The 26923-nt window shown below is 52.9% G+C and overlaps 10 protein-coding genes across 10 annotated transcripts; 6 read left to right on the forward strand and 4 right to left on the reverse strand.

Annotated features, from left to right (window-relative positions):
* Positions 1–316: 316 nt before the first annotated feature.
* Positions 317–3406, reverse strand: QC763_205260 (uncharacterized protein; the record flags this gene model as incomplete). The annotated part of the gene is made up of 2 exons (XM_062909568.1): positions 317–1014; positions 1073–3406. 2 exons carry the CDS (start codon positions 3404–3406, stop codon positions 748–750), a joined length of 2601 nt encoding a protein of 866 aa, XP_062768369.1. The 3' UTR covers positions 317–747.
* A 911-nt stretch (positions 3407–4317) lies between these two features.
* On the forward strand, positions 4318–6141 carry FUR1 (Uracil phosphoribosyltransferase, synthesizes UMP from uracil). Its single transcript, XM_062909569.1, is given in 5 exon segments — positions 4318–4613; positions 4628–5105; positions 5161–5519; positions 5584–5755; positions 5825–6141. The coding sequence occupies 4 exon segments, from the start codon at positions 4960–4962 to the stop codon at positions 5874–5876; spliced, it is 729 nt and encodes a 242-aa protein (XP_062768370.1). The 5' UTR covers positions 4318–4613; positions 4628–4959; the 3' UTR covers positions 5877–6141.
* On the reverse strand, positions 6009–6980 carry QC763_205280 (uncharacterized protein). Its single transcript, XM_062909570.1, has 2 exons — positions 6627–6980; positions 6009–6560 (listed from the first exon to the last, which is right to left on the reverse strand). Exons 1-2 carry the CDS (start codon positions 6672–6674, stop codon positions 6219–6221), a joined length of 390 nt encoding a protein of 129 aa, XP_062768371.1. The 5' UTR covers positions 6675–6980; the 3' UTR covers positions 6009–6218.
* Positions 6981–7198: 218 nt separating this feature from the next.
* Positions 7199–10745, forward strand: URG1 (Uracil-regulated protein 1). The gene is made up of 10 exons (XM_062909571.1): positions 7199–8338; positions 8401–8982; positions 9051–9093; positions 9162–9244; positions 9372–9527; positions 9785–9951; positions 10042–10071; positions 10223–10308; positions 10413–10482; positions 10557–10745. The coding sequence occupies exons 1-10, from the start codon at positions 8018–8020 to the stop codon at positions 10567–10569; spliced, it is 1551 nt and encodes a 516-aa protein (XP_062768372.1). The 5' UTR covers positions 7199–8017; the 3' UTR covers positions 10570–10745.
* Positions 10746–13529: 2784 nt separating this feature from the next.
* QC763_205300 (uncharacterized protein) lies at positions 13530–14453 on the forward strand (the record flags this gene model as incomplete). The annotated part of the gene is made up of 3 exons (XM_062909572.1): positions 13530–13588; positions 13657–14307; positions 14365–14453. Exons 2-3 carry the CDS (start codon positions 13983–13985, stop codon positions 14451–14453), a joined length of 414 nt encoding a protein of 137 aa, XP_062768373.1. The 5' UTR covers positions 13530–13588; positions 13657–13982.
* Positions 14454–15726: 1273 nt separating this feature from the next.
* Positions 15727–16833, forward strand: RPS1 (ribosomal 40S subunit protein S1B; the record flags this gene model as incomplete). The annotated part of the gene is made up of 5 exons (XM_062909573.1): positions 15727–15740; positions 15865–15949; positions 16013–16038; positions 16124–16625; positions 16690–16833. 5 exons carry the CDS (start codon positions 15727–15729, stop codon positions 16831–16833), a joined length of 771 nt encoding a protein of 256 aa, XP_062768374.1.
* A 1139-nt stretch (positions 16834–17972) lies between these two features.
* On the forward strand, positions 17973–19023 carry QC763_205320 (uncharacterized protein; the record flags this gene model as incomplete). The annotated part of the gene is made up of 4 exons (XM_062909574.1): positions 17973–18045; positions 18310–18380; positions 18434–18649; positions 18733–19023. The coding sequence occupies 4 exons, from the start codon at positions 17973–17975 to the stop codon at positions 19021–19023; spliced, it is 651 nt and encodes a 216-aa protein (XP_062768375.1).
* A 214-nt stretch (positions 19024–19237) lies between these two features.
* On the reverse strand, positions 19238–20634 carry QC763_205340 (uncharacterized protein). Its single transcript, XM_062909575.1, has 4 exons — positions 20278–20634; positions 20177–20216; positions 20002–20126; positions 19238–19945 (listed from the first exon to the last, which is right to left on the reverse strand). Exons 1-4 carry the CDS (start codon positions 20490–20492, stop codon positions 19408–19410), a joined length of 918 nt encoding a protein of 305 aa, XP_062768376.1. The 5' UTR covers positions 20493–20634; the 3' UTR covers positions 19238–19407.
* Positions 20635–20719: 85 nt separating this feature from the next.
* Positions 20720–24379, reverse strand: QC763_205350 (uncharacterized protein). The gene is made up of 3 exons (XM_062909576.1): positions 22709–24379; positions 22365–22649; positions 20720–22308 (listed from the first exon to the last, which is right to left on the reverse strand). The coding sequence occupies exons 1-3, from the start codon at positions 23837–23839 to the stop codon at positions 20797–20799; spliced, it is 2928 nt and encodes a 975-aa protein (XP_062768377.1). The 5' UTR covers positions 23840–24379; the 3' UTR covers positions 20720–20796.
* A 93-nt stretch (positions 24380–24472) lies between these two features.
* On the forward strand, positions 24473–26820 carry srp72 (Signal recognition particle subunit SRP72; the record flags this gene model as incomplete). Its single annotated transcript, XM_062909577.1, has 2 exons — positions 24473–25537; positions 25590–26820. Exons 1-2 carry the CDS (start codon positions 24753–24755, stop codon positions 26818–26820), a joined length of 2016 nt encoding a protein of 671 aa, XP_062768378.1. The 5' UTR covers positions 24473–24752.
* Positions 26821–26923: the final 103 nt, after the last annotated feature.

Genomic DNA, 26923 nt, shown 5'->3' on the forward strand with positions numbered 1-26923 from the left:
ACGCCAGGGTTTGTTTACTTGATTACACTTCAGGGGTAATCATTCAGGGGCGGCTGCCAAACGAGCACATCCCCATCACCAATCAGACACACGTCGTCAAGGTACTCATCTTTTTCCTATTGCTAGGATTGATAAAAGGGTTTGCATTACCCAAGTTCATGCTCAGCCTGTCCTGAAAAAAAAACACCAAGACCACCGTAATATTCTTTGGAATTTATAAGAGGTCACACAACAAATATGTTCAACAGTTTCGTCTCGAGTCACAGCAGCCATCGGACAGTAATCATGAAGTATAAAAATCATCGCTTATTCAATCCCTACCTTACTCCGCAACCTAACCTATCCCCATTGCTGTCTAATATTTCCCACTCCAAGAGCCTCATACAATACATCTTACAACCCCCCTGCCATCCTCACTAACCCCCCTAAAATCACAGCTCCTCATGCTCGCTCATGTGTGTGTGTGTGTGTGTGTCCTCGAAGCCAAAACTTTGTTCATGATTCCATGTCTTCCTCAAAAACATACAATTATCCATTCCACTTCATGCCCACCAAATCAAAACCCCTCCCCCTCCTCCCAAATACCCCCCCTTTTCGTCAATTCAATGGCGATACAAAACGTCCAACATATGCAAACCCCGATATCACAACCCCCCCTTCCCCCCGCCATTATCAACAAAACCTCTATCAAAAGACATGCATGCCCAACCAAGCCAACTTCGATAACAGTTACCCTCCTCCCCCGTGTCAATAATTCCTCGCAGCCAACTGCTCACTCAACCCCTTCAACCTCTCAATCGAACCCCCCCCTTCCCCCCCATCCCCATTCACCCCCGCCGCCTTGATATGCAGCGCAATAAACTCATTGACCGAATCCAGCAGCGGCTGCAAGCTCTTCTTGGGGTGCACCCTCACAAACCTCTCTTTGATCGGCTCGTGCAGACACAGATACCCCAATAGTATGCTCAAATACCCCAGCGCCACATTCAACTGCGTCTTCTCCATCGAGTCGGCCTACATCCCTCATTGTTAGCAACCTTGTCAGTGTCTGTAACAAAAAATCAAAACTTACATCCGCCATCTTCAAATGATTATCAGCAAAAACCCCAATCAACCCCTCCAACCCTCCCTCCCCAGCCAGCGTCTCACCCGCAGGGGGGTAGTAAACACAGAAATTAATCATCACCCCCAGCATGATAATCAGCCCATCCAGCAGCCCCCGTCCCCTAAACCCCCCCTCCTCCTTCACCTTCACCTCCACCTTCATCACCATCCCAAACGCGCCCCACGCCCCCCCCGCCAACCTCCCCAGCAGCCCCCTCTCGACAAACAACCGGCACGCGTCAGGGTTGTGATTCGTGACGTTAATCGACGTCCTCAGCACCAACCCCTCCAGCTCGTCGCCAAACCCCTCCACCGGCTTGCTCAGCGCCCCCTCCAGCAAGTCCGCCACGATCGGCGTGTATTTCCTCGTCCACCTCGCACTGAGACGGGAAGACTGCATCGCGTCGAGAGAGAGCCCTTCTACTACGTGGAGAGAGAGCGCAAAATCCCACGAGTTTTCGTGGCCAGGAAAACCCCAGCTGTCCGGGTTAGACGTCCCGTCCTTAAGGTAACCGAATAAAAGATCAGTGATAGCAGGCGAAAAAAACTCATCCTCCGACACCCGCGTCGACTGCCTAAGTAAAAGCTCCAGACACTTCAGCGCCAGTGTCCGCGGCGACAACGAGCCCGGCGGAGCTGGTTTCCACGCCGGAAGCTCAAGAACAGAAGCTTTCACCGTCCCCAAAGTCGTTTGCATATTTTTCGAAACGTTGTGCTTCCTGTCTCTCACCAGCCGACTAATATCTTCTTCCTGATCAAGCAGCCGCTTGAGAAGCGCAGCAAAACCCTGCGATCGTAACTGCTGAATAAGATGCGCCGAAGGCGACGCCGCCAAAAGTGTAGCGACGATGGCCAGGATAGAATACCCACACACAAGGTCAGTCTCCTCCCCCAGCGACCGGAACAGAGCCTCATCCCCGCTGTGATCCCGAAACTGACGCCGAAACTCCTTGGTCTTCATCTTCTGCGCCAGCTCCAGCAACGCGCCTTTGCGCAAAGATGAAGCCTTTGGTGACGGAACGCCGATGCGATCAACGATATCACCCATCTCATCAGCAAATCGACTATTTGCGCCTGCCTGTCGCAATTCGTGGATACTCTGAACAGCGCCGCTGTTCCCCAACTCTTCTTCTTCGTCGAGGTAAGCAAACTTGCTGAGGGCGGCGCTTTTGGTGAGCCGCCCAATGTTGAATAATGCGCCTTTGGACGACATGTCGTCCAGACCACCACCCAAACCGCCGTTGCCAAACAACGGGTCCTCTTCCGCCAGCATGGACCTCTGCTGGCTGTAGGTAAACTTGGGTCCCGACTTCCTGGCTGTCAATACCGGACGCGCCATAGTTCTTCCCTTGTCTGCGGGTTCTGGACTAGAGTCCCGCAGGGCTGGAGAACGTCTGGTTTTGGAGATGTGTGAGTCTTGCGACGAGAATGCGTCCTCTTCTGATTCACTTTCTTCATCTGCCTGTTCGACCAAGGTGTCAATTAACCGCCTCTTCTTCGGAGCCTTTCCTGGCTGACTTTGCGGGATCGATTCGGGTGCTGAGGTGGGCAGAGATGTAGGTTCAATTTCGATCGGGGGCGGAGGCTTCGAGGAGGATGATCGTGGACCGGAAAGGCGTATTGGAATCTGCGTCTTCTCGGGCTCGGGCTTTTTGGAGGATTTATTTTTTGTACCAACGCTTAGGTTCTTCAAGATCTTGGTGGTCTTCACTGAGAAGAGAGGCGCAGCGGGCGGTGGGGCATCCTGCATATGGACATCTCGCTCAGGTGTCTGTCGAGATCTGGGGACCACCGAGGATCTATCTTTCGGGTCCGATCGCCGGGTGACAGGTTCAGGAGAGGGTGCCTTTTCAGGGGATAATTCTGGTGTTGAGTAGGGAAGCGAGGTCTTGCTCGTCCTTTCTGACTGCACACGAGCTAGCCTCCTCTTCTTGGGCCGAGTGTCCTCTTCAGGTTCATCTTCAATGGCGTAGATATCGTAAGGATCAGGTAGGGGCTGACTGTGAGAGACATCGGAAGGCTTCGAAGACGCGTCACGGCCAGCTTTACGTATGTTTTGTAATTTCCCCTTGCTGGAAACGAGGGTGCGGGAGGCAGAGGCAGAGGCAGGCGCAGGCGAAGGCTCAGGTGAGGTCGTGGGTGACTTGTTGAGAGAGGACACGCTGGGAACGATGGGCGCAGACTCGGCATGCCTGAGGGTGCCAACGGCGGAAGCTTTGGGTCTTCTTCGTGCAAGTTTGCCATAAGTGGTGACCTTTTTTTGGGGCGCATAGCCAAAGTCGGTCTCACTGGTGCTGGCCATAGTGAAGGACGCTAGAGAATGAGGCGTCGCTGGAGGCTGCGGTACAAAAAAAGAAAAAGTAATTTGAAAGTGATGCCGGGAAAATCAAAAGTGTCAGTGGGACATTCCAAGTTGGTCTTGCGATGCGGTGTCAATGCCGCTGGGCGAGAGAGCTCAGAGGCTGTGTGAACTGTTTGGGTTCGGTCCGCGTCCTGACAATGAACTCAATGCGACCAGCCCCAAGACTCAACTGCCACGGTGTGTGCGAAGACTGAGATTTTCAAACAAAGACAACTGCTCCTGGGTGACGTAGGTAGTGGCCGGCTGTGATTTGGCCGGGAGCAAAAGCCGTTGAGAGTGGGAAATTGGGAGATGGGATAACTGCAATTGCTCATGGGCAGCAGCAGACGCGTTCACGACTTGGTTGTTCATGAGGCTTCATTGTTTTTGGAAACAAGCACCAACCCCACCTCTTGTCTCTTGAACTCCCAGTCTCCCGTTGCCGGCCCCAGCGCCACCCTGCATTGTAGCCCGTGCCCCCCTTTCTTGGCACCCAGCCTTTCAAAGGAAGGTCGAGACCTCTCCAGCTCTCTTGCGCCTCCATCAACACGGAGGGGATCTTTCGTCTCAATTCTCGGGAAAATTGGCCTAATTTTGTGCCTGAAAGAATCTGTAGCACTAGCTTTGCAAACAAAGAACCAGGTTTCAAGATTTTATTTAGATTACTGAGAATGAGAACATGAAGCAGGAGCAAGTGACCATCAAGTCCAAGTCTACATATCATATCGTTCATCTTATCTTATCCAAGCATAGCCCCTCCAAGCACATGGTAGGATTCTCAACCCCGCAGTTATCTCTGTCAAGAAAAGACCCCCGAACCAAAAGAGCACACAACAAACTCCAATGTCTCAACCCTCCACAGCTATCCATGACTAAAAGCTCTTTGCAGCTATCACTGTCATGTGGCGTCCACCTGCTTGATCAACCCTATCCACGTTGTCTTCCAACGGTCAGGTGGGGTCTGGAGACAACTGCAGCCAGGGGTTTTCTGCCATCTGGTTTCATGGTATAGGAAGAGGCTTGCCTTGGGAGAGGGGCAAAAAACCGTTTGTAGTTCCAATCCACCGAGTATTTAGGATCAAGGTTACCTACCTTAAATCCTCGTGTGCTCAGCTTCCCAATCCATAAGCTCCGGGTCCCCTTTGTCCACACACACACAGACACACACACACACACACACACACACACACACACACACAGAGAGAGAGAGAGAGAGAGAGAGAGAGAGAGAGAGACACGATCCCAATTAACCTCATCCGTCTGATACAAGGGCCCCTCGCTTTCCCTCTCCTCCTCCTCGGAAGCACCTTACATTTCAAGGGTGATTCCCGGCATATCCTACCTGCAAAATACTTTTGCTCAGGGTGGAGTTCACCTTATCTCCGCACACCTGTTTACTATCGAACTCTACTCAACTTACTTTCCCGTTCTCATAATCCCTTATTGTAGACATACGCTTTTTTTCCCTCTAAACATCACATTTACCTCCCATATACCTCAATCCCACACACTCAATGACCGAAGAAGTCGCCCCCGTCAAGTGCGTCGGCCCCGAATACCGCGCCGAAGACCAAAAGCCCACCGCCACCGTCTCAACCGTCGTCCACTTTGACAATGTCACCGTCCTCCCCCAAACCCCCCAGCTAATCGCCCTCCTCTCGTGAGCCGTTCCCTTCTTCCCTCCTCTATAACCAATTTGTTTCTAAAAACCCCAGCATCATCCGCAACCACTCCACCGCCCGCGGCGACTTCGTCTTCTACTCCAACCGCATCATCCGCCTCCTCGTCGAGGAAGGCCTCAACCACCTCCCCACCATCTCCCACACCGTCACCACCCCCGTCGGCCGCCCCTACGATGGCCTCTCCTTCCAGGGAAAAATCGCCGGCGTCTCCATCATGCGCGCCGGCGAGGCCATGGAGCAAGGACTCCGCGACTGCTGCCGCTCGGTGAGGATCGGCAAGATCCTGATCCAGCGCGACGAGGAGACTGCCCAGCCGAAGCTGTTTTATGACAAGCTGCCCGAGGATATTGCGGATAGATGGGTGCTGTTGTTGGATCCTATGCTTGCTACTGGTGAGTTTTTTTAATGTCAAGTGTCAGAAAGGGGGGGAAGGGGGGTTGCTGATCAGAAATATAGGCGGCTCTGCCATCATGGCAGTGGATGTTCTCAAGTCGCGTGGTGTTCCTGAGGAGAGGATTCTATTCTTGAACGTGCTTGCTAGCCCGGAGGGGATCAAGAACTTTGCGGAAAAGTTCCCTGCGTCGAGGGTGGTGACTGCTTTTGTGGATGAGGGGTTGGATGAGAAGAAGTAAGTTTATTTCCTTTTCGGATTTTCAGATATGGGTGAGTAAGAGCTAACCCTATGACACCCTAACAGCTACATCATCCCAGGCCTTGGTGACTTTGGCGACAGATATTATACCCGGTGAATAACTCAATGTAGCAAAAAGTCACCAACAAATAAAACACGCTCACACCAAAAAAAAGCCGATATATACGAGGCCAAAGCAAATCATTATCTTTTTGCTTGTCTTGAAAAGGAAAAGCATCGTAGATATTAATATTTTCCACACCCGCCGACTGATTTTATGCCTCCTCTGCCTCAAATACTTGTCGCCATGATATGATTGATTGATCGATTGATTGCCACCCGAACCATACATTTATTTCCCTGTTTCCCAATTCCCATTCCACCCCCCAAAAATAAAAATAAAAAAATACACCACCAAATCTTGTCGTACCAAAACAAACAAAACCCAGGAAGAGAGATTTCACTCGTAGTCATCATCATCCGGTATCACATCCCCATAACCATCCTCGTCATCATCGGCCTCGACTCGTCGGGCTGCCCGCCCCCCGCTATTACTTGATCGCCCGCCGGCGGCGGCGGCCTTTGCCTTCTCGCTGTTTTCTTGGGCGACGGCGTCGGCTGCGTCGACCCATTCGGCGTAGACGTCGACGGGGGCGGAGAGGTAGTTGATGCCGCACTGGAAGTGCTGGCCGCAGATCTTGCAGTCGAGGGAGCCGACGCCGGCTTTCTTGTCGACCTTGACGGAGACGGCCTTTTCGTGGTTGCAGAAGAGGCAGGTGAAGACTGAGGGGAGGGGTTCGTTCTGTAAAGGGGGGGGGGTTGTTAGGTATCATGCGCAAGGTTGGCTTAGAGAGAGATGGATGCGTACCCTGCGAGGGCCGGTTGGCTTTCTGGTGGCCTTTTTGCGCTTGCCCATTGTTTCTGGTGGTTATCCGGGGGGTTGAAGAGGGAGGTAGGTTGCGCGATTGAGTTGATGGTTTCGCTGGGTTTGTGCGAGGATGCGCCGGGGGTTTGATGGGTGTGTTATTTGGAGAGAGTTTGATGCAGAAAAGGTGATGTGATAGAGGGATATATGGACTGATTTGGATTCTCAACAGGATTCGGTCATCGCCTAACAATCAAGCTCCATGTTCTCATGCGCTGGAGACGCGTCGGATTAAATTGCCCCGCTAATCTCAAAGTGGAGCGTGCTGCTACATGCGAGTTACGGTGTGCGGTGAAGTGAAGTAAGGTGTGGCGAGGTGAAAGAAGAAGGTTCAAGGTGAAGGCTTCACTTTGACAAGGCTCCCCTGATCTCCACCGGGTTTGCCAAGCGGGGCCAAGAAGGGTCGGGCTTCTAATATGTGGCCCGTGCCCTCGATAAACCTCCGCGGTTGTCGGGTCCACACCACCCGTCTCGGCGAGAGGGGAGCTCTTGACCTTCCTCTAACTTGGAGTGATCATCGACCTTGCAGTGTTCGTCCTAGGATGCTGCTGTGAAGCATGTTGTGAAGAGGTAATGCTTCTCTTATCTAATCCAACAGAAGCTGTCTGTCTCACCAACAGAAGCCAACAAGACACCGGTCTCCTTCCCCTCGCCGTCAGCTGACCTTCCTGTGGCTTTACGTCCCGTTCCCGTTATCGGTTCTCTATCATCTCCAGAGACGTGTCCGCCTTCCAAACCCAGTTCCGTGATATCCACAGCGGCAGACGATCCGATTGCGGTGCCCCGCCTCCGCCGGCCTCCCGGAGTGGAGCAAGACGTGGAAGCACAAGCACAACGACAGCGATTACAGGGGTCGACGCAAGCACTACCGGAACGCCAACACACGGCCAGCCAGCTTGCACTATTATCGATCACCTGCCATTCTCCCCGACCGCCCGGTGATACCAGCTTCTGGGGGTCGAAGCGGCCCAAGCCCCGTCCAATGACGCCGGTTTCTTATCACGGGGTATCACCCGAGCTCCGGAACCTGCCACATTCCGATGTGTTTGTCTCATTACCAACCGTTTTATATACTAGAATACTAGTTGCCCGCACCGGGTTTCACTTGACTACTCAGTGTTCTCTGTCTCCTGTCTGTCTAGGGGCTTGTGTGTATCGTGACCAAACCGCTACAGAACCCTACCTATCTTTTTTGATCCCGAAGATCTCGCTCCCTCCACCAGGGCTTTGTTGTTCTTTTGTGTCCCGTTCCATCCTCGGCTTCTAGATTGGTAGCACTTTACCTCAGCTGTAGCTCCATCTCCCTACCTACGTCCCGCAAAACTACTTTCACGATGGGCTCAACATCAACAAACATGGACGACGTAAAGGAAGCCCTCCAGTCCATCTCCCAAACCCAAACCGCCCTCCTCACCGCCGTCCAATCCATCGCCGACCGAGTCAACACCCTCGAGAAGAAAGACACTTCCTCTTCTTCCCCGCCCTCCGCCCAAGCCCTCGACCGGTCCGCAACCCCCTTAAAAACAGGCTTCACCAAAACCCCAACCAGCGAACTCCCCGCCGAAGCAGGCACCCAAACCCCCACCGCCACCGCCCTTGCCTCCCCGGTGGCCACCGCCTCGAAGCAATTCACCTCGCGTGTAATCCTCACAACCGTACGTTTCCCCCCCTTTCCCCCCTCTAACCACCCCCCTTAACTAACAAGAAACCAAAACAGTACCCCCACCAAATCGGCATCTCCCCCCTCCCCCTCAACTGGGGCGCTCCCGACCCCCTGTCTCGAGGCCCAGTAACAGTCTCCCGCTCCCCCTCCACCATCGGCCGCCGGAACGCAATCGGCGCCCACGGAGGCTCCTACTCCATCTACTACGCCCTCGCCCTCGCCTCGGGCGAGCTCCCCCACAACCACAAGCCCGATTACACCAACACCGAACCCGCCGTGTCCATCGGACCGTTCCCCCAGTGGGGCGACAAGAAGAAGATTGTGGCTATGGATCCGTGGGGGCATTTAGTGCCCTGGACGCACAAGGAGTTGATGGAAAGGGAAGGTGTTGACCTGCGGCCTACGATTGCGGTTACAAAGGCGCATATGACGCTTCCGGAGCTGGAGGAGAGCGTAAGGAGTGGGAGGTTGAGGCCGGATGGCAAGGTTTGTTTGAATGGACGGGGGGAGTTGGCTGTGACCAAGTTTGCGGTGGAGCCGGTTTGGTACTTGCCGGGGGTTGCGGAGAGGTTTGGGATTGAGGAGGGGGTGTTGAGGAGGAGTTTGTTTGAGGAGACGGGGGGGATGTATCCTGAGGTATGTGAAAAGAGGCGAGTAAAAAGGGGCGCGAAAGGCTGACGAAAGGGGGGGGTGGGGTTGGGAAGTTGATCACTAGGTCGGATATCAAGGTGTTTTTGCCGCCTATTGGTGAGTTTTGCTCCAACGGAGAGAGATGGTGGGACAAGTACTGACAGGTGACGGTTGCTGGTTTACAGGTGGCTTGACGGTGTATGTCTTTGGCGACCCGGCGAATATGTCTGACCCGTCCAAGAGGTTGGCTTTGCGCATCCATGACGAGGTATGACAAACACAAAACAACCCAACCCAACCGGCTATCCACGGCCGATCATCAGTTGTTGTTGTTGTTGTTGTCATTATGATATTTGTTATTGCCGTGCTGACACCCTGTCCCCCTCATCTCACAGTGCAATGGCAGCGACGTCTTCGGCTCCGACATTTGCACCTGCAGGCCCTACCTGATCTTTGGCATCGAGGAAGCCGTCAAGGAGGCACAGAATGGTGGCAGTGGTGTGGTGATTTACTTTCGCAAAGAGGGCAGAGCGCTGGGTGAGGTTACAAAGGTATGTCATGTTGCAAAGAAAAAAAGAAAAAAAAAGACTGCATTTTTTCTCTCCGATGTCGTTTTGTTTTGTTACCGTTCAACAAGAAAGGGGGGTTTTAAAGCTGACATGGAACGGAAATGTAGTACCGTAAGTTTTGCATCTTTCTCAGTGAAATCCTGCTTTGGTGGTGTACCGGTTGCCTCCTTTTCTCGGAGAGAAGATCCTCTTTGTGTCAGTGAGAGAGTGTATTGGTCTAACCTGATCTGCAAATGCCGGTAGTGGTGTACAACGCGCGCAAACGCGGGGAGGATCGGGCATCGGATTACTTCAAGAGGACGGAGAACATTGCTGGTGTGAAGGACATGCGGTTCCAGGCATTGATGCCGGATATTCTGCACTGGCTTGGGATCACCAAGATTGACAGGATGCTCAGCATGAGCAAGTGAGTCTCCCCTTTCCTCCTTTTCCCTCACGTTTGCCGAGATTCTGGGGGAAGAATGGAAGGTTGATATGAATTCTTTTCGATTTGCAGCATGAAACACGATGCGATTGTTGGTCAAGGGTGAGTTTTACAAAGTTCTTTTTCTTTTTCTCTCTCTTTCCATGGGATTCACTTGGACACAAAGAATGTTTGAGGTTATCGGAAAAAACGGACACTCCGGGAATCTGGTGACTGGTTGCTAATCGTGAGATCTTGATCTTGTGTATTTTAGCATACCTATTCATGAACGAGTTGAGCTTCCTGAAGAGTTGATCCCGGCCGATTCGAGGGTTGAGATTGATGCGAAGATTACTGCTGGTATGAGACATTCCCTATCATCATCTGGTGTTGCTGTGGGACAGTAACGTAGTGTTGTGTGTATGTGTGTGTGTGGCCCGGCAGAAAGCTAACTTGCTGGTTAGGATATTTCACGACAGGTCACCGAATGACTGATGACGAGCTGAAGGCTGTTCAAGGCCGGATATGGGAAGAGTAAGTCGCGAATGATGGCATTCCCCGGGCCGTTTGTCGCTGTGAGAGGTGTGGCTGACACAAAGATACAACAGTATTGACCACTAGAAGAAGAAGAGCAATGCGGTGCGCCCGCCTCTTCTTGGTTTTGGGAAGGAAGCTTGGGGGAGAGGTGATTGTCAGACAGAAAAGAGCCTTTTGGGAAAAGATCACGCTAGACCATGTACCTCGATTTTTACTTCAGGTTGCGGGGGGGGGGGGAGATGGAATATGAGTAATGTGATTTGTTGAACCAATACCGTTTGAGTCTTGAGGCACGAGGACTTGGGTTTTAGTGTTTTTGTCCAAAAGAGAGAGCCGTTTGTGCTCAAGTTAGGCTGCTTCTGGGTCTGATGTTTGTTTATTAGTAGTGCGTAAGATATCGCAACATTATCCTCCAACCAGAAAAATCACGCTGTTTTTTAGATAACGCCCCCACGAGGAGGAAATTAGGAAGAGCAAATAGGAAGATGGGGTGAAGAAAAGAAAAGATGTCAAAATTTTTGGACTGTCACGCGGACGGTGGTGAGGTCTGTACGACGAATGAGTTTGGTGATCCACATGCCTACACCCATAGGAGAGGGAAAAGGGCGCGACAATGGGATGTCACGTCACCGAGCATGAACAAGCATCCGATTTCTCAGCTTGTTGTTGTTGTTGTTGTTGTAAGCTGTTGGTGTCTGGAATCTTGATGATTTGCGAGGAACACAGATTCGGATCTTGCTCTTGTGTGTGTGCGTGTGTGTGCGTGTGTGCGTGTGTACACAGTATGTACACAAGGTATTACTGCTACTACTACAACAGAATAGACATGGGTATTCTTCCAAGACTTTTAGTCTATGCGTTGCTCATCCGCAATTCCCGTTTGGTACCTGGACTAGAGTTTTCCGTTCCGGCAGCGGGGAGAGGCACGTAACCGTGCCGAAGTGCGGTCAGGGGGGATGGGAAGGAACCGGATTCTTGGTTCACCTTATTTTCCTTGCTTTGGACCATGTTCGTTTTCTGTCATCCGGCTCGGTTACAGGATGTGTTGCGTGTTGGTTTCTGTATCACCCCTGTCTAGTTATACATCATCATGATTGCCATGATACAATTTTTCCCCCGGGAGTTTTTGTAGGCTGATGGTGACACGATGACTGCACACCGGTCCGGGGTTTGGAGTTAATGGGGATAAGCCAAGGACAGCTGGCTGGCAGGATGAGGAAGCAGAGCCCGTGAAATGTTGTTTGTCTGGTGACTCTCTTGCGGCGCAGCAAGGGATTCTTTTCCTTCTTCCCCGGGGATCCAATTGCCAATGACGAAAGATGAGAGGCGTAGAATTGGGCTTGATTATTGGACTGATTATGGGCTGTTCGGCTGTTGGAGGTCATCTTGGATTGGACCATGTCATCGGCCCTCGACCCCTTGTCAGACATTATTGGCTTATGGCAAAGACATAAACCCCCAAGAAGGGGAAAATCGCGCAGTTGTCCTTGTTGGGGGGTTTTGCTGCTGAATGTCTTGCTCTTTTCTCATCCCATGGGGGACGGAGTAGGGGGTGCAGATATGGTCTTCTTCTAGTGTTGGTGTTTGATGCGGGAAAGACAGGGCTTCCCCACGTCTTTGCTGCACTGCACCGCCGTCGGGTCGCCGGTCCCCTGTGCAAAGTCAACGTGGGAGAGGCCAGAAATGCCGTGCGGTGCGGGCGGGTAACGTACCTTGGAAGAATCAATTCGCAAATCAATGATATCAAATCCGGACTTGTTGTCCGAGATGCCAGCGGTGCTGTGTGCTGTGTGTTGTGTGCTGCAGGAGGCTGTCCAGATGACCATCAGCACAAAGAGCGAGATTCCAGGTTGCCCGTTTGCAATTCCCTATCTCTCTCGCCAGTTGCGGTCGATTGTGTGGCACTCTACAGCCAAAAGGTGCGGTTGCGTTGCAGCACCGGTAAGGGCGATTGGAGGGGCAACTACTATACGAACAGGAAGGCGATTGTAACGATTGAGAGAGATCTCGACTGTCACGAGAGCACCAGTGAGAAGGACAGACTGCTAGCTGCCTACCGGTCTGGTTTGGGCTTGCAGATGGTGGTAGTGTGGTGTGGGGTCATGGTGATGGTGGACTGACTACTGGATGACTGACTCCTTGGTGTTGTTGCTCAAATGTGTGTATCAAAGTTTGATGCTGACAGGTGTAGCTCCAACTCGGCGCCTTTCACTGAAGCATCAACGGAACGGCGTCCGGCCATCTTAAGACACTGGCTGTACTACTGTGACTATGTCTCTGTAGCTCTTTTGCTCTGTTGCCATGTTGCTCTGTGTGCCGAGTAAATCTCCTTCCATCTCGATGATCGCTCTGAAGATGTGTTCGTATACCCTTGAGTGCCTCGTGCTCGTCGTGCCTGGGCGTCCGGTGTCTAGGCTGGAATCGGCTCCAACAAAAAGTCTCTGATGGCTCGGCTTTGTTATTCTGGGTCGCTGGAGCTGGCATCACCAATGGCCGTCAAACACCATGCAGCACCTGCAGAGTGCAGCTTCAGCGTTGTTGAAGTGTCACGACTTGAGTGGCTATCGGTGCTTTCCGCACCCCACCTTGGTCTTGTTCTGGGAGCCTGACGGGGGGTCGACGGGGGTGCCATGGGGTGCCATTCGACAGGCTTGGCATCTTGGAGCACTCTATCCAGACGCACCGGTCTGCAGGCTATAACCGCACTTGGTTCGTGATGTTGAGTCGGAGGATGGTAGGATGCCCAATTGTGCGTGCTTGATATCTGTCCAATGTCTGTCTGGCAACGGCCCGCGCCCGTCAGATATTGACTCTCTCTCTCTAGGTAGAGTGTGGGTTGTGTCGGGGGGTGAGCTGTCCACAGTTGCGGGTTGCAGTCTGGCAGTTCTGCAGTTATTGCACACACGCCGAAGGCCGGGAGTCCGAACGGGTAGTGAGTGTGAGTGAATCTGATCAATGTTGACTGGTGGGACGGATGGGTAATGGGTGGGTGGTCAACCCATCGATGGCCTGGGCCAGCCATCCGAGAAACCAAGCCCAGCCAGGCACCGTCACACTCCGCGCTTCGCCTTGGTGCCTTGGTCGAACTCGACTAAGCCAACCCGTAACCCGCCCCTCCTTGCCATGCCAACCTGTCCCAAGTCACCCATGGACTGACAAGTGGCAATGTAGCCCGAAAGTGCCGTCATTGAAACCTGGAGACATTTTGCGGCATTGAGCGGATCGCATTTCAGCCCAAGTGGGCGGCTCCCATAAACTCTTCTGGAGCACTGGAGCACCTCCACTCCCACGATAATAATAGGCCCCCGTTCCCAACCTTTTCCTCCACTTTCCAACTTTTGTTTCTCAGCCTCAGCTAAATATCAATGTGAACCTCCACCCTCGACTCGACCTTTAACAACTCCAAAGTCAAGTCAAGCCAAGCCAAAGGATCAACAACCAACGCCGAAGATCAAGCATCAAGACCAACATTGACATCAACATCCACCTTAGTCATCATGATGGCCTCACTCACACTCACACCCGACTCTCGCATGCAGCGAAGAGATTCATCAGACCGAAGCGCCAGCAAGAGAAGACCAAGACTGCTCCGCGCCACTGCTACCGAACCCTCCATCACCACCTCCAACGCCAGCCGAAATGCCCTCTGCAGCCAGTCAAACCGAGCGACCGACCTCCTGACCCGTGCCTTCGTTTCTGGCTCTCCTCCGGGATCTTCTTCACCAATCTCTGTCCGGCCATCCATGTTCGACAGTGTCGACCGTCAGCAAGAGCTATCCGTCTCGCCTGTCAGTCAGCCCAACTCGTATGATGAGCGTCCTTGTATGTCTTGCCATCTTTCACTTGTGTCCCGGACTATGTGCTGACTTTGAAACCTAGTCTCGGGACGGTACTTCAGCTTCCCCAGCTTCGATGACTATGAGGGTAGCCAGCAAGACGACAAGGAGTCCGAGATCAAGTCCCCTTGAGAGGTCGCCCTGATCTCTTTTGGAGGGCAGTTCCGCTGAATGCTGCCACGCATCTGGCTACTATGCCTTTGGAGCGGAACTTCGCCAGGAGAAACCGGAACCCCCAAACCAACCCATCATCGAAACGCCCACGCCCTACTTCCCCTCGGATTGAGAAGCACTTGCAGCCATGACTGTTTATTTTGTGTATTCCCCGAGCCAACTCACCCCTCTTCACGCCTCAGATTGAGGCACTCCTGACGACGGGATGGAGAGGGAGTTTCCACTGGAGGATCGACGGCGCAGAGAGCATTTTGTACGATACAACACTCATTTTGGTGACGTGGATCACGATATGATCCCCAAACGAAAGGTCGACAGCGTCCCACAAATGGGATGCACGTCTCAAACGGTCGGAGTCATTCACCCCGCCAGCAAAGACGTTGAAAAAGGAGGAAATAGGGTAACACACCCACCTACCTATGCGCACTCACCGCCCTTGTACCAAAACATTTTGTGTAGCTTTATGTCGTCATGACACGTCGGGGTGACCCTGAGCCTATATGCTGCCAGGGTAAACGCACCCCGAGGAGGATGAATGGATGGATGGATGGATGGGGACTAATTGGAAGCGAAGGTGATCATTGGCCGGAAAAAAGGTCGATGGAATGAATTTACGTCGCTCTCTTCAAGACTTTTCGTTTTGCTGAATCTTTGGGGGGCTGTCACTGAGATCTTGATTTCGAGGGGGACAAGCGGGAGAATGATCAAAAATAATCTAGTCATAAGACACAAAAAAAAATCAAGAAACTATTACAATAGCCAGTGCTCCCCTTTGACTAGTGTGATGTGAGACCGAAAAGTGTGGTGTTATGGGCATAGTGCAACACCGATAGTTGTGACTTCAAGGGAAATAGTACGCGAGAGCATGTATGAGGCTGTGGTAACCAAAGGCAAAGGTGATGGGGAGGGGTTGGAGCTGGGAGTCAGTGGTGCTTATCTTATCGCCCAACACTCACCTTATCGATAGCAGAGCAGCAAGCCAAAAGTGAATGGCAGGAGCAGGCAAAAACGCACGGCCCTCCGAGCCCTAAGGTCCGTGCAGCCAATCATGCCCCGCAATGAGTGCCCCACAGGTCTAGTTTTTCCGCTGATGGGAGGTGCGCTGCAGCCCACACAACGAATTTCAATTTTGATTCCGAAGCAGAGAAACCCAAACTCGTGTCCTCGATTGCACGGTCTCCATCACTAACCAAGCAGCACTTCCCGTCACCGAAGACATTGCTGCGTCAAGATGGCTGTTGGCAAGTACGTTGAACCCCTCGAAAACCGATTTTCTCTGCGATACCCACGATTTTCCTCGACTTCGCGATACAATTCGGCCGCCTGGTGGTGGATTCTGGACTTGATGATGGCTGACCATCGTCCACAGGAACAAGAGACTGTCCAAGGGCAAGAAGGGCCTTAAGAAGAAGGCCCAGGACCCCTTCGCCCGCAAGGACTGGTACGGCATCAAGGTACGTCGCGACATAATCGAGTTTCAGTCGAGGCAGCGTGGCTAACAAATAATCAAATCACAGGCCCCCGCGCCTTTCGCCATCAGAGAGTAAGCTTTGAAATCCCGAACACCACAGATCGCCGCGAGACGAGCAGGCAGGAACCCGAGCAGCGATTCTAACAAGCGATTTCAGCGTCGGCAAGACCCTCGTCAACAGAACCACTGGTCTCAAGAATGCCAACGATGCTCTGAAGGGCCGCATCGTCGAGGTTTCTCTGGCCGATCTCCAGAAGGATGAGGACCACGCTTTCCGCAAGGTCAAGCTCCGCGTCGATGAGGTCCAGGGCAAGAACTGCCTTACCAACTTCCACGGCCTTGACTTCACCTCCGACAAGCTCCGCTCGCTCGTCCGCAAGTGGCAGACTCTGATCGAGGCCAACGTCACCGTCCAGACCACCGACCACTACCTTCTCCGCCTCTTCGCCATCGCTTTCACCAAGCGCCGCCCCAACCAGATCAAGAAGACCACCTATGCCGCTTCTTCCCAAATCCGTGCCATCCGCAAGAAGATGACCGAGATCATCCAGCGCGAGGCTTCCAGCTGCACCCTCCAGCAGCTCACCTCGAAGCTTATCCCCGAGGTTATCGGCCGCGAGATCGAGAAGGCCACCCAGGGCATCTACCCTCTCCAGAACGTATGTGGAATTTTGAGCGACGGGGAACAGAAGCACGGCGGGGTAGCTAACATGTCACTTTCAGGTCCACATCCGCAAGGTCAAGCTCCTCAAGGCTCCCAAGTTCGACCTCGGTGCCCTCATGGCTCTCCACGGCGAGTCCAGCACCGATGATGCTGGCCAGAAGGTTGAGCGCGAGTTCAAGGAGACGGTCCTCGAGTCCGTATAAAGGGTTGGTTGTTTTTGGGAACGCAAAGGGCAGGGTTTTCATCAGCAATACCTCTGGGGCACTGGGATTGCTTTCGTTGCATTTGGCGCGTATTATGGAACAGTAGTCAAGGGTAACGAATGTTGGTCCCATACGACGGACCGAGCGGGAATCAAAAGGATCATAAATGACTGTGACACGACCAAACAAAGCATTTCCCCCAGAGATGGCACCCCCCCCCCCCCGATGTGAGGTTGTCAGTATGGACTGCCTAGGGAGAATGGCCTGTGAAATTGGCCCGTCTCGGTGACAAGGCAATTCGAGGGGGACGTGGCAGAAGTGGTAGTGCGCCCAGATACCGTATCAGCGAACATGAGTTTGACGTGTGCTCCTAGGACCGTTTCCTGACATTTTTCCCCAAACGACGCCGTCTTTTTGTTCCTGGAGTAAATCGTACGAAATAGTCCCATTGTGTTGAAATTGGAGCGCGTGACAGGGCAGCCCAACTTGACAGCTTGTTTCATAACGTCATCACGGGTGCTGTCCAAGCCCGCCAGCTACTTTATTAGTGGCCAACAGCAGGCGGGGACTACTAAAGTTCACTGGCCGCCTCACTACCAGTTGGGCAACAAGACATATTCTTCCAGATATCACTTTTCTTGTGTTTCCGTCTGTGTTGCTGCCTTGCTTATTACCTACCTATCCGAGCCGCATCCTCATTTTTTTGGTCTTTTGAGGCGAGCGCCAGGGAAATTCCACATTCCAATCAGTTTTTAAGCCGCTGCTGAAAGATAAGACGAGAAAGAAGAACAGCTCAGAAGGGAGGGTGTCGTCGTCATCATTGAGCAGCACCACCCAGTCTTTGTGTTTTGGACCGAGGCAAAACCCGATCGATTCTGTCAACCCGCCCAAAACCTTAAACTCGCATCATTCGAGACACAACTGCCTTTCTTATCTTTTACGCACCTACCTACCTACCTTACCTGCACTATTCCTACCGGACTTTTATTGTTGTTGTTTATTGTTGCTGTGGTTTTTTTTTTCTGGCTGGCGGGAATAACAAAAACAGCGGCGGATAGTTTGGGTTGGGTTGGTTGATATATCTCTTGTTTGGCAGCTACTGCAAGGGAAGAACTTGGGGATTTAACTGAAAGGGAAAGATGGCTTCGGATGATACCCTCCCGACGCTCAAGGTGTTGCTTATTGGGCCGTCGGGGGCGGGGAAGAGTGCTTGTGAGTATTTTTTTTTTTCTTCTTCATGTTTATGTTGTGAGAGTTGTTGTCACATGTTTTTATTCTGTTCTGGTGGTGATGTGGTCACCGTACATGACTGGTCGGTGGCCTCAACGGGTCGTGATCAACCCCTGGCTTCGCATGATATGGCCTGGGATGTTTCTTCATGGTTTGGAGGTGATGATCCCTTCATCACTCCCTCATCTTCACAACTACCACCTCACAGCTTGATCTCACTAACACTCACTCACCCATTTTACTCAGTACTAACCCGCTACTGCGACGATGAATTCGACCCCGAGACCTCGGCCGCAACGATAGGGATTGATTTCAAGGTATTCCTTTCCCCCCTTTTCCTCCTTACCCGTCACTGACAACCCCCCCCTAGATCAAAGTCCTCAACGTCCGCGGCAAACCCTACCGTCTCACCCTCTTCGACACCGCAGGCCAGGAACGGTTCCGCACCCTCTCCACCTCGTTCTACCGCGGCGCGCACGGGGTGTTGCTCGTGTACGATATCTCGACGCGGGCGAGCTTTTTGAGCATGGAGAGGTGGTTCAACGAGGCGGAGGCGAACACGGTGGAGGGGGTTGCGCTTTATCTGGTAAGCCCCCCCCCGCCCCCTTACATCACATCACATGTACCTTCAAATTTTCCACCGCTATGCTGTGGCTAACATAAGAATAGGTCGGGGCAAAGTTGGACAAGGCCGACGCAAGGGAGGTCACCACGGAGGAGGGGCAGGCGCTCGCCGAGGCGCACGGGGCAAAGTTTTGCGAGGCGAGCGCAAAGACTAGGGAGAATGTGAGGTTGGCGTTTGTGGATATTGTGGATAGGATTGTGCAGACTCCGGGGTTGATACAGAATGCTAGACTGGGAAGGGCGGCGGGGGCGGTGGCGTTGGGGAATGGTGGGAGTAGTGGGAGTGGTGGTGGTGATGGGTATGGGGCTTATTTGCCGGGGGGTTGTTCTTGTTGAGCAAGGGGGTTAGAGGGGAAAAGGGCGTTGATCATGAAGAGGTTTGGAGTTTGAGGGTTGGTTCGGTAAATTAGAAGAGAGCGAGGCATGGCGATGGATGGATGGGTGGTGAGGGGAGTTGGGATACACTTCAGACTGTTGAGACAGCACATAGAGTTTTGATACCCCCAGGCTTTTTTGGATTATGGATGGAAGTACATTGTACACCTTTTCTTTTGCTTATCAAGTGTCCTTGTGGTTAAGTACTTCTTGTGTTTGGTCTATAATTTCTGTCTATGTCTAAGTGGTGTGTGCTGTTGACGCATACACCTCCCCCTCTCATGCAATATTGGCATTTAATAGACGATGGACAATAAATATACAAATCAACCTCCCTCCGGCCATCTATTCCTTCGGACTCAAAAACTCCACCACCGCCCTCCTAAACGCCTCAGGATTCTCACTAATCAACCAATGGCCCGCCTCGACATCCACCAGTTCAAATCTGGGGAAAAACTGGCCTATCAGCGGGATGACCTCGTCAGGGACATATTTCGACTTTGTCCCCCTGACAAACAGCGCCGGTTTCTCAAACCTGACCTCTCTGGGATCTTTAAAGGGAAAGTCACCCAGGTGATCGAGCGCCTTCCCGATGATGCTCAGCGGAACCTTGAATTTTTGGACCTGAGACTCAGGGTGGCGGGGACGGTGGAGGTTGCCGAGGAGGAACTGGCGGATGGTGACGGAGGGTTCGTAGGACTGGAGGATGGAGTCTGCTTGGGATTGTTTGGTGACCTCGGAGGATTCGATCTCTTTCATGCCGCGGATGTAGCGGGCAAAGTCGGACTCGAGGCGGGCGTCGACGGGGGCGTTGTCGACGGAGATGAGGGAGGAGATTAGGGCGGGGGAGGTGAGAGAGAGGGTCATTGCTGCTTTGGCGCCCCTGAGAGGAGAGGGGGTTGGTAAGATAATGGGGGAAGGAGGGGGAGGGGGACAAACATGGAGTGGCCGATCAGGCAAGGGTCTTTGAGGTCGTGCTGCTTGATAAAGTCGCCTACGTCGGCGGCCATGGCGGTGTAGTTGTGGTGGGGGTCGTGGGGGGAGTCCCCGTGGTTGCGGAGGTCCTTTTTTGGTGTCAGCGATGGTTGTTGATATGGGGTTTAGGTGCAGGTACAATGGCGTAGACGGAGCGGCCTAGGTCACGGGCGAGGACTCTTGTCATCTTCTTAGTATGATACGTAAGTGAGTAAGAGAGGGAGAGAGGGAGATACGTACTTACTTATCGTTCTGTTATTCTTCTTCGATCCAAACAACCCGTGCATGAAAACAATAGGCGAGTTCTTGTTGGGGTTACCAACCGACGGCTTGGCCGGCTCGTGAAGATCATACGCCAGAGGGACGGTGGAATATCTCATCTTCATCGTTTGGCATAATGAAGGTGTGAGCGTCCTTTTGGCAACGAGCCGAAGGGCTGTCGCTCTTGGGGCCATCGTAATTTTTTTCTCTTTTTCCTCTTCGTGAGTTGAATGAGTGTCGGTTATATCGCAGGTAAAGAGTGAAAAATGCAGGGACCTGAACCCTGATTATGTACAATGTTGAGGTATGCACGGTGAGTCCCCGCCAAAGTGAAGCTCCATGCAGACAAAATTCCACTCTGTGAAGCGCACGGGCCACATACGTCATCTTATCGGTTCGTGTAAGTGGTAGATAGGGTGTAGGGGAAGGGAACAATATCTTATTGCTATGTAGAGATTGGCTCCCGATATGTTACTTTAGAGTTCGAATAGCTACGACTCAGACTTGAGCACTCTCCGGAGGGCCCATCAAACTCGACTTCAACCCTCCCACGTCAATCACCACCTTGGTAATCACCATGGTCGGCTCCAGAAGCCAGACCTTCAACTCGTGCTTCCCAGGGTTCAATCTACCGATATTGTTCGTCTTGACATAGGACCCCTTCACCACGGCGTCTGACCATCCCTGGGGTTGAGTGCTCCCGTCTGTCATTCCCACAGTTTGAACTGTCGTCTGGCTGCCGCCGTCAATGCCAAAGGTATACTTGTTTGGGCTGTTGGGATTCGCGTTCTCAGATGGGGCAAGATATACTGTCAACGTCGCAGCAGTAGCAGTGCTGAAGGTGTAAAAGGGGTAAGAAAGGACATGTCCCTTGCCTGCTTGTTGCGAAGGAGTCTTGGGCGGGAGCTTAACGCCTGAGAGGGTACGGCCGTAATCGGGGATGACGAGGTAAGCCGATGATGATGCGGGCGGAGGGGCAAAGTGCTCGGCTTCGATAGACACGACATTGTTGGCCTCGACGTGGCCTTTGAAGTCATCTGGCACATTGTTGTTCTGGATGGGCAGGATAACTGTGGCCGTTGTGCCGGTGGCGTTGAGATTCGCGATGCTCAAAGAAGCTGCAGTGTTTCCAACTGGGGCCTTTGACCAATCGACCGAGATGAGGGAACGAATGTCCGTTGTTCCCGAGGTCGTCGAGATGGTATTCTGAGCGTTTGTCACACTGACAAAAGAAGCGTTGGATGTGATCCGGTAGCTGAACGTCCCGTTGTCACGGGCAAAGACATCAAGCCAGCGTTGATCTGAAGGTGCCATGTATGGACTGGCTGCAGGCAGCGTGAGCGATGCAGAGCCTGGGAATGCGCCCGAGCTGCCTTGCACCGCAACACCCATGAGCGCATTCTTTGCTTGTGTCGTGAGCCAAGTCAATCCCGGAAGAGAATTCGAGGCTGGTTCCTGCCAGTTGTTGTAACCGATGTGAGTCTGAGCCATGACATTGTTCCATTTGCCGCTCAGGATGCTGTGGTACTGCCTGGTGATGGCCTGGTCGGCAGAAAATGCAGCTTGCACGTCCCTGAGCAATTTGTTCGCGCTGACGCGATGCTGACCTCTGTATGTGCCAGCAAGAGCAACCTTGGTGTAAATTTCATAGACACCTCTGCCAGCCACGATGGGATGCAGGACCACTTCCCAGAACGACGTCTTAACGTCACTTGTCAGGGCATCATGGACGGCTTGCGCATTCTTAAGCAGAGAAGTCCATTCGTTGAAATTCAGCTCGGCTTCGTCGTAGCTGATGGTATCGAAGGCAAATGGTGTCCTGCTGAGATCCTCATACTTCATCCGTGCTGTGAGCTTGCCGTATCTTGTCATGATGGAAGCAGTGGTATCTCCAGCAAGTTCACCCCATTGCCGCGCACCCCACACACCGAGCCACTTCTTGGTACTGTCGAGGTCAGTGAACGCTTTTCGATCCCAAGCCATAGCCATAAAGTGGGCAGTTGGCAACTCCTAGAGACAAGATTAGTATCTCAGGCCGGAATTCTGATAACTCAAGAGCACCATACCAATCCTTTGAGATCTCCAACATTGGCAATCCATAGCTTGTCAACGCCGCTGTCGTAAGCAAGTGTCATTTGCTCCCACGTCTTTTGAAGTTGGATAGTGTTGATCCACTTGTAGTTTCGTGGATCACCGACATAGTCGAAGTGATAGTACATGCCAGTACCTCCCACCCTGTTTCCTTCGTTACCGATGGGGACCCGACGAATGTTTCCTCTATTATCATCACTCCACACAATCGTCACATCGTCTGAAACTTTCATGCCTTTTTGCCAATAACCAGGTACTTCCTGTGTGATGTCAGACATAGTTTTGAACAGAAAACAGATAATGGAACGGGTCAACGAACCTTGTACATCATCCAAGCATGTGGAATTTCGGATAACGGTTTCCCAATGGTTTTAGTCAGTGTTTGTTGCTGCCAAGCGATGACCTCCTCCAGGGCCTGAGAGTTGAGTGAAGGCGACGCAGCATCTCCCGAACCTCTCATACCCACAGTGTAGATCGTGCTCCAGTTCTTTGCCCTTGTCGGACCTTCCTGCATAAAAGCTTGGACGCCAGCCTTGTTGCTTCTCCAATCCCAAGAGCCCCTCAGAAATCTTCCTTGCTCTTTGTCAGCCCGGGCCATCGGCTCGTGGTGACTTGTTCCCACGAAGATGCCATACTCAGTTGCCGTTGGTCCGTTCCTGGTGTCATCGAGGTAGAACATGCTGGACCACATCGCTGGCCAAAGATAATTGCCTTTCATCCGGAGGATCAGTTCGAAGATGAGCTTGTAAAAGTCGAGGACGAAGGGGCTTCCATATTGGCTTGGAGTGAACTTGGTCCTGCCCCAGCCTGTCAAGCCTGGCGATTCATCGTTGAGGAAGATGCCTCGATATCTGACAGAGGGCGGTCCTTCAGTGTAAGCGTCGCTGTTGGCCCAGATGTATTGCTTCTTCTTGGCCGGAACATCAGCCCAGTAGTGCCAAGGCGATACCCCTATTTTCTCCGAGACGTCGTACACACCGTATGCGGTACCGCGCAGGTCCGAGCCGGCAATGACAAATACAGAGCTGCTCCCTTCCCATGGTGACTGAACGACTTGGTAGGCGAATGTTTCCCACTTGTTGGCAATGGAGACTGTGTCGAATTTCTTGGTGCTCCCCAGATTGTCGATGAGACTCGACTGCCCGACAGTTCCCACCAAGATGATTGGTTTCGTCCATTTCTGGGAAATAGTCGAGCTCCAATCTGCCACCACCACTGTTCCGTTGACACCCAACACCCGTCCAAAATCCAGGGCCAGATCGTTGGCAACTCGCCTCACACCGGGTAGGTCATTGGGGGCGACTCTGATCTCGGGAGCTAGGTTTGCTCCGCCAAGCTGCAAACCGGTACCGGTCGCGGAGAAGCTGAAGATGGAAGGCTTCTCCGTGTATGCAATTGCTGGCGTAAATAATGCAAGAGCTAGAGCGGCGAGTTCGAGAAAGGGAGCCATTGTGAAGTCCTGTGGTGAACTACACCACCACAGCGATGAGCACTTGCTTCATCCATGGCACACTCGTGAGCTGGGTCTCGCCGTAGATATAGTCTAAACAGAATCCTATGATTTCCAAATGGTTTACACATCCCATCAGTAGGATATAAGCGGGTAAAGCAGTAAAGGAACCTGAGAAGGGCTGCTCAATATGGCGTGTCCGCTTGACACCTAGAGATAGATGAAGACGACCGGAAAATAAAAGAGTGCCGTTCTGGGGAGCATCCTGACAGCTATTTGCCTACGTGAGAACTTCCGGGTTGCTGGGTCTTGGGCATGTCTGCGTCTGAATATCGAGTGCGGTTGAAACGAAAACCAGTGATTGGTGGAATTTTATGAAGCCACGAACTTGAGCTTCATTGCCTTAAAATGGCTTCATAGAGAGACTGCGGAGTGTGGCAACGAGGACAATTAATACAAAGTGGCTGTTGCCTGGACTTAACCGACCCAATGGCAATGTCGAGACTGGCTGAAAGGGTGAGGTGACTCTGTGATGGTGAGAGAGAAGGTGAGAGTGAAAGTTGGGGGTCAGGGGAAGCTTCCCCTGGATGACCCCCACTTTGGCAGCATCTACCCCACAAAAATAATCCAAAATCAGCCAGAAGCTGCCCCGCATCCACAGTCACTCTCACCGCAGCTGACAGCACCACTCGACGCTTCCAACACTGTCTTCCCTGCACCAGTATCTCCGTATCGCAGTCAGATCCCCCAGCCAAGGCCGGACTATCCCACTTGCCGCTGCCCACGGTGCCATCCGCCCAGATTACGCACACCCGCCAGAGAACACCGGTTCTCCCCCTGGAGGACCCTGGACGAGCTTTTGGATGCAGCCTAAACGGTCACACAGCCTTACGAACCCCATCCCAGCGACATCATGGCAGACCCCGCCGTCGCGGCTCTTAATTCCCTCCTCCGTGAGGCGTCTATCGACGACCATGCCGAAGCTCTCGAGCTCGCAACTGCCGCCGTTCGCTCTAACAAGATCCAAGGCCCCGACCTGGCCAGCGCCCAACACACACGCGTGGTCGCACTCTTGAAGCTCGATCGCTACGACGATGCCCTCCGAGTCATTGCCGAGGGCGGTGACGCTCTCGAGAAGGACTGCTCTTTCGAAAAAGCATATGCGCTCTATAAGACGGGAGACCTGGAGGGCGCCGAGGCGGTGCTGCAAAAGACTGGAGTCGACACCGGGAAGAGCCAGCGTGGCCTGAAGCACGTTGCTGGCCAAGTGGCATACCGCAACGAAAAGTTTGAACGCGCCGCCGCGATATATCGGGATCTCAAGGACGATACCGAGGGAGCAAACTACGGCGAAGAGAATGATCTACGAATCAACTTGACCGCAGCCGATGCGCAGCTGCAATGGCAAGGAAAGGAGTGGGCCGTTCCAGAGGAGGAGAAGCAGCCGGCGAGGGACGATTTGGAAGCCTTCGAGACGGCGTACAATGCTGCTTGCATCTGCATCTCGAGGGGAGACTACACCAAGGCCTCGGTTCTACTGAAACGGTCCAGGGATTTGTGCGAGGCAACCGAGGACTTAAACGAGGAGGAAAAGAAGGCCGAGTTGGTGCCAATCCTTGTGCAGCAGGCCTTTGTCTTTACCAAGCTTGGGAAGCTAGACGAGGCCTTGAGCCTGCAGAATGCCATCAACCTCTCCGAGTGAGTCTCTCGTTATTGCGACCTGGTCATACTATCTAACCTAGCACTGCAGGGTATCCGAGACATCTACCAAGGTCATTGCGCAGGGAAATAAACTGCTCCCCAAGGCTACCGCGAACCCCTTTATTGCAGAGCGTTTGGCCCGTGCTTTACCAAAAATCGAAGGAAACGACCGGTTGTTTGGGTTCCAAACCGCTGCCCTTCAGCGGAACAAGAATGTCATTGATCTTCAGGCCCAAAAGTTTGAGGGCAAGGAGATCAGAGCGCACAAACTTCTTGCTGGAGCCCAAGTTCCCGATCTCTCAGTTTCCAAGGTCGACCTTGGTGTTGCCGGCGCAGCAGCTGCTACCAAGTGTGGGGATGGCAAACCGACTGTGCGCCAGCTTTTGCCTCTTCTGGAGAAGCGTCCAAACGACATTGGTCTCCTCCTCACGATAATCCAACTCTACATTCAAATCAGCACACTCCCCCCGGCAATCTTGTTGCTCGAGAAATTCTTCACACGCCTCGAGGAGGCGAACACCCCCGAGCACGTTGATGTCCGGTTTGCGCCTGGCCTTGTTGCTCTTGCTGTATCTCTCTACCGGTCTCAGAACCGGCAAAGGGATGTCCGCAACGAGCTCGCCAAGGCTGCCGTGCACTGGAGAAGCAAGACTGAAGCCGCAGGAGCAGGCTCATCCATCGCCAGAGAAGCTGGAATTGAGTTACTTCGCTCCTCGCACCCTTCCGACTTGGCAGCTGCTGGCGAGGCCTTTGAGCAGATTCTCTCGGCCCAGCCAGGGGACCGCACTGCCACTGCAGGTCTAGTTGCCAGCTATGCCACAACTGATTTTGCCAAGGTGGAACCCTACCTGGAATCACTGCCCTCGGTTGAGAAGCTCACTCAAGGTGTGGATGTTAGCGCGCTCATTGACGCCGGTGTTGCTCTTCTCACACCTCCTTCTTCTCAGCAATCCAAGAAGAGGAAGTTTGATGGAGAGGGCGCGGCCCCTGAAAAGGAGAAGCAACAACCGGCCAAGAAGCCAAGGAAGAGGAAGCTGCCCAAGAACTACGACCCAACCAAGAAGCCTGACCCTGAGAGGTGGCTGCCACTGCGTGACAGGAGCACTTATAGGCCCAAGGGCAAGAAGGGCAAGAAGAGGGCTCAGGAGGCCACTCAGGGCGGTGTGGTGAAGGAGGAGGAGACGCTGGAGCTGGCGGGCGGTGCTGGCTCTGTCAAGGTAGAAAAGGCCGGCGGGGGTGGTGGTGGAGCGAACAAGAAGAAGAAGAAGGGGAAGAAATGAGCGGGTGTGGTATGAAAGGCGGCATTGCATGCACCCATTAGATCAATGATTAATGACATATGGTCACCATATTGGATTGGCACTTTGATGAAGGAATCAAGCA

The sequence above is a fragment of the Podospora pseudopauciseta genome (assembly GCF_035222475.1).
Source record: "Podospora pseudopauciseta strain CBS 411.78 chromosome 2 map unlocalized CBS411.78m_2, whole genome shotgun sequence".
NCBI lineage: Eukaryota > Fungi > Ascomycota > Sordariomycetes > Sordariales > Podosporaceae > Podospora > Podospora pseudopauciseta.

Coding starts and splice junctions, on each gene's coding strand:
- FUR1 (XM_062909569.1), top strand. CDS start 4,960: ATGACCGAAGAAGTCGCCCCCGTCAAGTGCGTCGGCCCCGAATACCGC. Junction 5,106..5,160: donor CAGCTAATCGCCCTCCTCTC/GTGAGCCGTTCC, acceptor TAAAAACCCCAG/CATCATCCGCAACCACTCCA. Junction 5,756..5,824: donor GAGGGGTTGGATGAGAAGAA/GTAAGTTTATTT, acceptor ACACCCTAACAG/CTACATCATCCCAGGCCTTG.
- QC763_205340 (XM_062909575.1), bottom strand. CDS start 20,492: ATGGCCCCAAGAGCGACAGCCCTTCGGCTCGTTGCCAAAAGGACGCTC. Junction 20,127..20,176: donor GCCGCTCCGTCTACGCCATT/GTACCTGCACCT, acceptor ACACCAAAAAAG/GACCTCCGCAACCACGGGGA. Junction 19,946..20,001: donor TGCCTGATCGGCCACTCCAT/GTTTGTCCCCCT, acceptor CTCTCCTCTCAG/GGGCGCCAAAGCAGCAATGA.
- QC763_205280 (XM_062909570.1), bottom strand. CDS start 6,674: ATGGGCAAGCGCAAAAAGGCCACCAGAAAGCCAACCGGCCCTCGCAGG. Junction 6,561..6,626: donor AGCCAACCGGCCCTCGCAGG/GTACGCATCCAT, acceptor CCCCCTTTACAG/AACGAACCCCTCCCCTCAGT.
- URG1 (XM_062909571.1), top strand. CDS start 8,018: ATGGGCTCAACATCAACAAACATGGACGACGTAAAGGAAGCCCTCCAG. Junction 8,983..9,050: donor CGGGGGGGATGTATCCTGAG/GTATGTGAAAAG, acceptor GGGGTTGGGAAG/TTGATCACTAGGTCGGATAT. Junction 9,094..9,161: donor GGTGTTTTTGCCGCCTATTG/GTGAGTTTTGCT, acceptor GCTGGTTTACAG/GTGGCTTGACGGTGTATGTC.
- QC763_205350 (XM_062909576.1), bottom strand. CDS start 23,839: ATGGCTCCCTTTCTCGAACTCGCCGCTCTAGCTCTTGCATTATTTACG. Junction 22,650..22,708: donor ATGCTTGGATGATGTACAAG/GTTCGTTGACCC, acceptor GACATCACACAG/GAAGTACCTGGTTATTGGCA. Junction 22,309..22,364: donor TTGGAGATCTCAAAGGATTG/GTATGGTGCTCT, acceptor TCTTGTCTCTAG/GAGTTGCCAACTGCCCACTT.